This window comes from Echinops telfairi, unplaced genomic scaffold, assembly GCF_000313985.2.
Source record: "Echinops telfairi isolate 266 unplaced genomic scaffold, ASM31398v2 ScPeMD7_9;HRSCAF=40, whole genome shotgun sequence".
Classification (NCBI taxonomy): domain Eukaryota; kingdom Metazoa; phylum Chordata; class Mammalia; order Afrosoricida; family Tenrecidae; genus Echinops; species Echinops telfairi.
This window is the reverse complement of record NW_022103906.1, coordinates 31602469-31609021: the sequence shown is the minus strand read 5'-3', so window position 1 is coordinate 31609021 and position 6553 is coordinate 31602469. Positions and strand designations below refer to the sequence as shown.

General features: G+C 39.6%; 1 protein-coding gene across 1 annotated transcript in view; it reads right to left on the bottom strand.

Annotated features, from left to right (window-relative positions):
* Window positions 1-6553, bottom strand: part of ZMAT4 (zinc finger matrin-type 4) — a 532047-nt gene that overhangs the window by 303197 nt on the left and 222297 nt on the right. The window contains 1 exon segment of the mRNA XM_013005877.2: window positions 355-402. Within this exon segment, the coding sequence (XP_012861331.2) occupies window positions 355-402 (48 nt within the window).

Below are 6553 nucleotides of genomic sequence, written 5' to 3'. Positions count from 1 at the left end.
TAAGGCAAGCTATCAGAGGAAACTGAAAAGAAGTTTAAAAATAGGAGGGAGAGGACAATGAAGTAAAATCCAAAAGAGAAAAGTGTTTTAATAATATAGGAAGAGGTCCTTGTGCAATATGCTAAAAATCAGGTGAGAAAAGGCTAAAAAAAAGTCCTATTAGCACTTGTCATGAGCAGATTAGTACTCTTGACCAATGTTTCAGTCCAGTGGCGCCCAATGGCAATGTGGCAGGAGGTGAAGGAGCTGACCAGCTGGTGTAAACTTGCATAAAGCAGGAAAGGATGTTGCCTGGGAGATTCGATTGTGCAGGCATTGAAACATTTTGGAGAATGATACAGAATCTTACTCAACAAATTTCAAATTATATCATGTAAGACAAGTTACTTTATCTATCTTATCCTCAACTTGTTTTTCTTGAACAAGAATAATAATAGTCATCTAACACGAAGAGTTTCAGTGAGGATTACATGAAAGACTGCATAAGAAACAGTTATTTGCTGAGATTCCAACAAAGGCAAGCATACTAGGATGATTCCATTATGTGAGTTATTCAACGGGCTCAAGCATGGGGACCATTCTGAGGATGGCACACGATCGGGTAATGTTTGTTCTGTGGTGCAGCCATCGCTATGGGCCAGAACTGAATCTATGGCACTCAACAATTATTCTTATCACTACCACTATTTGAATATAATTAGTAAATGAAAGTGCTGACAAAAATCAGTCAGGAAGATTTTAATGGGTTCTGGGAACCAAAAGCGCAAATCAAAGAGGTATGTACTAGATGGGTTAAAAAGGATAGGTTAAGGGACTGGAGATAATAGATGTGTTAAATGGGAAAGTATGCAGAGATTTAGAAATTGCAGCGCCAGGTGAATGATTTTTGCTGATGTTAAATACTTCCAGTTAGTTCTAACGTATAGCAGCCAATTATACATTGGAAAGAAACACCCCTCCTGGTCTGGTGGCAGGCTCACAGCTGTTAGGTTTGAGGCCATTGTTGCAGCCACTGTGGCAATTCTTCTCATCCAGGGGAGTCCTCTCTTCTCCTTGGGCCGCCACTCTACCAAACATGTGCTGTGCTTCTCCAGGGACTAGTCTCTCCTGATAACATGCCCAAAGTACCTGAGACAAGGTGTCTTTATCCTTGCTGCTAAGGAGCACCCTAGCTGGACTTCATCCAAAATGGATTGGTTTGTCCTCTTGACTGCCCATGGTACTTTCAACATTCTTTGACAGCACCATAATTCAACCTGTCATTTCTTTGTGATTCAACGTCCAATTGTCACATACATATGGAGCTAATGAAAGTAACACGGGCTTGGTCTTTTGAACCTTAGTGCAAAAAGTAAGGTATTGGCTTTGCAACACTTTCAAGAGGCCTTGTGCAGCAGATTTCCCCAATGCCACGCATATATGGATCTCTTGACTGCTGCTTCCATAAACGTTGATTGTGGATCCAACACAGACAAAATCCTTGACAACTTCAATCTTTCATCTATTGATAATTATCTTACTATTGGTCCGGTTGTGAGGATTTGGGTTTTCTTTGCATTGAGGTGTAATCTATACTGAAGACTTAATTCTTGATCTTCCTCAGCAAGTGCTTCAAGTCCTCCTCATTTTCAGCAAGCAAAGTTATGTTATCTGCCTATCACAGGTTGTTAATAAGCCTTCTTCAAATCCAGATACCACATTCTTCATATAATCCAGATTCTCTGAGAATTTTCTTCAAGAAACAAATCAAACAAGTATGATGAGAGGATACCACCCGGACCCACATCTTTCTTGATTGTAACCCATGCAGCATGCCCTTGTTCTGTTCACACAACTGTCTCTTGTCCATGTACAGGTCCCACATGAGCACAATGAAGTGTTCTGGATTTCATATTCATCTCAAGGTTACTCAGAGAGTTTTGTTATGATCACAGTTAAATGCCTTTTCACAGTCAATAAAACACAAGTAAGCATCCTTAAGGTATTTGCTACTTTGAGACAAGATCCATCCAACATCAGCAATGATGTCTCCCTTGTTCCACATCCCCTTCTGTATCTAGACTGAAACTCTAGATGCTCCCTGCCAAGTACTGCTGCAATTATAATAGGATGGTTTTCAGCAACATTTTACTTGCATGTGCTAGTAAAGATATTGTTCTATATTTTGAGTATTATGTTGGGTCACCTTTCTTTAGGATGGGTAACAAGGATCTCAGCCAGTCAGTTCGCTAGGTAGCTTCCTTCTAAATTTCCTGGCAGAGATGAATCAGTGGTTCCAGTGCTTAATCAGTTTGTAGGAACACTTCCATCGGTATTCCAGCAATCCTGGAAGTCCTGGTTTTGGTTAAGGCCTTCAGTGCAACTGGACTTCTTCCAGTGTCAGTGGTTCTTGTTTACAGGCTACCTCTGGAGATGGCTCAATGTTAACTGTACTTTGGGGCACAGAACTCTGTTTTGTTTCTATCTTCTTTGTGTGCTTCCTGCATCATTCAATATTTTGCCCATAGAATCCATTAATATTGAAACACAAAGCTTCAATTGTTTTCTTGAGTTCTTTCCATTTGAGATAACTTTTTTTGTTTTTCCAACTCTAGGTATTTTAATATTTGACTTTGTCTTCTCAAGATGCCCTTAGAAATTTTCTGTTCAGCCTTTTGACTTCATCATCACATCCATTTGCCTTAGCTATACTCTACTATTAAAACAAGTTCCAGAGTCTCTCCTGACATCCACTTCAAACTTTTCTTTCTTTCCTATCTTTTTAATGACTTTTGTTTTCTTCATGTATGATGTCCTTAATGTGTTCAATGCATCGGATCTGTTCTTGAGACATTCAGGTGGCATATAATCATGGTCATATTTTGGCTCGTGGACTTATTTTAATTTTCTTCAACTTCAATTGATCATTTATTCCACAGTCAGTCCCTGACCTCATTTTTGATGCTGATATATAGCATTATCTCTTTCAAGAGATATAGTCAATTTGATTTCTGTGTATTCCACCTGGAAATGTTCACATGTGTAGTTGCATTTTGTGCTCAAAAAGATATTTACAAAGAAGGAGTCATTGGTCTTACAAAATTCTATCATGTGATCGCCAACTTCATTTCTATAACCAATGCCATATGTTCCAACTACTGTTCCATTTTTGTTTCCAACTTTTACAATCTAATCACCAATAATTTTCAATGCATCTTGATTGCATATTTGAGCAGTTTCATGCTGAACTGGTAAAATTCTTCAGTTTCTGTATCAGGAACTTTAGTAATTGGTACTCAAATTCAAATAATAGTTGTATTGACTGATTCTTCTTGAAGTATTGTACTTTATGATAGATCTTGAAATGTCATTTCTGATGATAAATGCAATTAAATTCCTCTTGAAGCTGTCATTCTTGGTTTAGTAAACCATATAATTTTCTGACTCAAAATGGGCAACAATAGCCCATATTTGTTCCATTTCATTTTTGACAACTTCCAGTTTTTCTAGATGAACACTTCATACATTCCAAGATTTATTTCTTAACAGATGTATGCAGATATTTCTTCTTGTGGGTCACCTTGTATCAGCAAATGAAGGTCCTGAAGACTTTACTCCTGAAAGCTCTACTCCATCCACATCATCATGGCCAACTCTGCTTTGAGGAGGCAGTTAGTCATCACTCATAGTTTCAGTGCCCTCTGACCTGAGGGATTCCTCTTCTGGCATTATATCTGACAGTGTCAGGCTGCTATGCATGAGGCTTTCGGTATCTAACAATGTTCTCATGCTATCCATAAGCTATTTAGTGGATAATTCCTCTGAAGTAGACAACCTTATTCTAGGTCTGTTCTTATTCTGTAAACTCCCCTGAAATCTGTTTACTTTGGGTGACCCAGCTGGTCTTTGAAAATTCCAGTGACGTAGGTTCCAGATCAAAGCAACACTCTAGCCACAAGAGGAGGACAAACTAAAAGACAGTACAGAGTTATCATTTTAAGTGTATCTATTTCATTTTAATACTTTAGGAGAAGCCATGCAAGATAATGCCAAAGGACTACAACTGCAGAAAGAGGCAGCTGAATTGGAATGGAGAAAAACGTCATGTCTTCATTCATGAATGGACATTCATGAACTGCATGTGTTGTTTGGAAATCTAGAGTCAGAGCTGGAGCAAAGTCCAGTACCCTCCTCTGAGGTTAAGAGGAAAGAAGACTCGTTCCCAGGGGTGTGGAATTTGTTCATGGTGGGGAGCGGACAGCAAGGGGCAAAAAAGTGACTCGGCAATTGAAGACCATAACAGGTAAAGCTGTAGATGACAGCAAAAGCAGGGTTAGTTGATGTGGCCATCACAGGCATTACAACTCTTGGCGACCCCAAGTGTCACAAAGTAGAACAGTTCCACAGGGATTTCTTTGCTGTACTAATGTTGGAAAGAATTCCACGTGGTACAAACAGCTAACCACAGTTCTTGGCAGTTAGAACTCACCTAGAGGTTTCAAGGGAGAAAGACCTGTGTGCTCTACATGAAATGGAAAAAGACTTCATGTTACTTGGATCCATTATCAATTTTCATGGAAGCGGCAGTTAATCAACCAAAGGTTGTAGTGCGCTGGGCACAGCTATGCCACATGACCTCTTTAAACTGTTAAAGAACCAAGCTGATGGCACTTTGATGACTCAGGTGCACCTGACTCAAGCACTGGTATTTTCCATTGTTGCAAAGGCCTGGGAAAGCCGGCCAACAAATACGAATAATGGGAGAATTAATGCATTTGCACAATGCAGTTAATGAAGACTATTGACGGTACCACGGACTTCAGCCAGAATGCTCTTTAGAAATGAGGATGTCTCACATACTTTGGACATGGTGTAAAAGTACACCATGCTTGGTAAAGTGGGGGGTTAGTACAAAAGAGAAAGACCCTGGAACAAACAATTCATACAGCATTTACCACAGTGCGCTCAAACACAGCAGCGATGGTGAAAATGGCACATTCTTGTGTATCAGGGGTCACGATGCGTCAACTCAACGGCACAAAAAAGCATCTGCCCATAAAGTTTGCAGCCAAGAAAACCCCATGTGCAGTTCTATTCCATCACCTGGGTGCACCAACGCATGAGGCTTGACTCAACAGCAACTAGCAAGAACAGGAAGAGAGAATGGGGCATGCGAACCCTAAAGTAGGAGGCAGCTTTGCTCAAGAGTAGAAAAATGGAAGAAGTAAGAAGCCGCTTCTTTTGTCAGTTGCCATGGTGTCTGTGTAGATGCACTGTCAGAGTCCTTGGCATAGGTGGGGTCATCCGTATGCCTATGATGCCAATCCATCTCCCTTGGGGCATGTCTCACGTTCCCTGTCCATCTTCTTTATCAAACAGGGTGTCCTTTTTAGTGAGTGATCTTCTTGATGACAAGCCCAAAGTTAGGCAAAGTCTTGCAGCTTTGCTTCTAAGGAAGAAGCAAGGGATGGGCTAAGAGCGTTTCTATGTCCCCAAGGAGGCAGAGGCAACAGTTCCCTTCCTCTGGAACTAGATGGATTTAGAAAGCTCAGTTCAGGGAAGGAGATGAGGATGTGTTCTGTGAAAAAACTATGTGTAGAGGGTAGTTAATTTGCCCCTGGAGGCATTTGCTTCATTAGTCACAACCGCCCAGTGCCTAAGGGCCTAGATGCTTTCCAGGGCTGACAGAACACTTTGAGATTTTTAAAAAAGAAAAGAAAAGAAAAAGGTTCCAAAATAAGGAAAGAAAACTGCAAGATCATTATTCCTAAATGTTAATTAAATGTACACAAAACGTATCATTATGTCAACTTCATTAATTGTTAAATTTAGTGCTCATGAAAATTTCATTACATTTAGAAAACAATTTGTGTGGTAGATTTTCCCCGCTTTGCAAGAACGTCTGAGTAAGCATAATAATTGTCAAGAAATCTAACTCAGTTGTAAATTAAGTTAGGGTATCATAACCAAGTAATTTATGAAAATATAAAACTAAATAACTATCCTCTAGCTCTTTAATATTTCCTCCCTTTACTAGTATGCTTTTAAAAATTGCTTTTACCTCATTAATCATGTTAGATTTGCATAAGTTCATTTGTGTTCTGTATGTTACATTTGTATGTTTAAAATCATTTGATGCATGAAAGCCAAGTAGACATCCCTTTAGAAACAGTCACAGGAGTCAGATGGTCCCCTGAGGGTACAGGAAGAGATGGGGTGATGGCACTGATGACTGTATAAGCCCACTCGATGGGATCGGGTTGGACAACAGAATTGTATGTGAATGCATATATTGGATGTGTAAGATGACACGTGCTCACAGAAAACCTATTATAGGGGGAATAGAGGGATTCCTACAGCAAGAAATAAATAGATGGTGAAAGCACACACACACAAAAATAATAATTCTTTCAAATTTCTAGGATGAAAATTATTCAATATGGTATGTGAGTAAATATTATTATATTTGATATAACATTTGAAACACTGTCAGGAAAAACAAAATCCCATTCCCATTGAGCCAGTTCTGACTCAAAGCCACCCGACAGGACACGGCTGGAAATCTCTCTCTTTT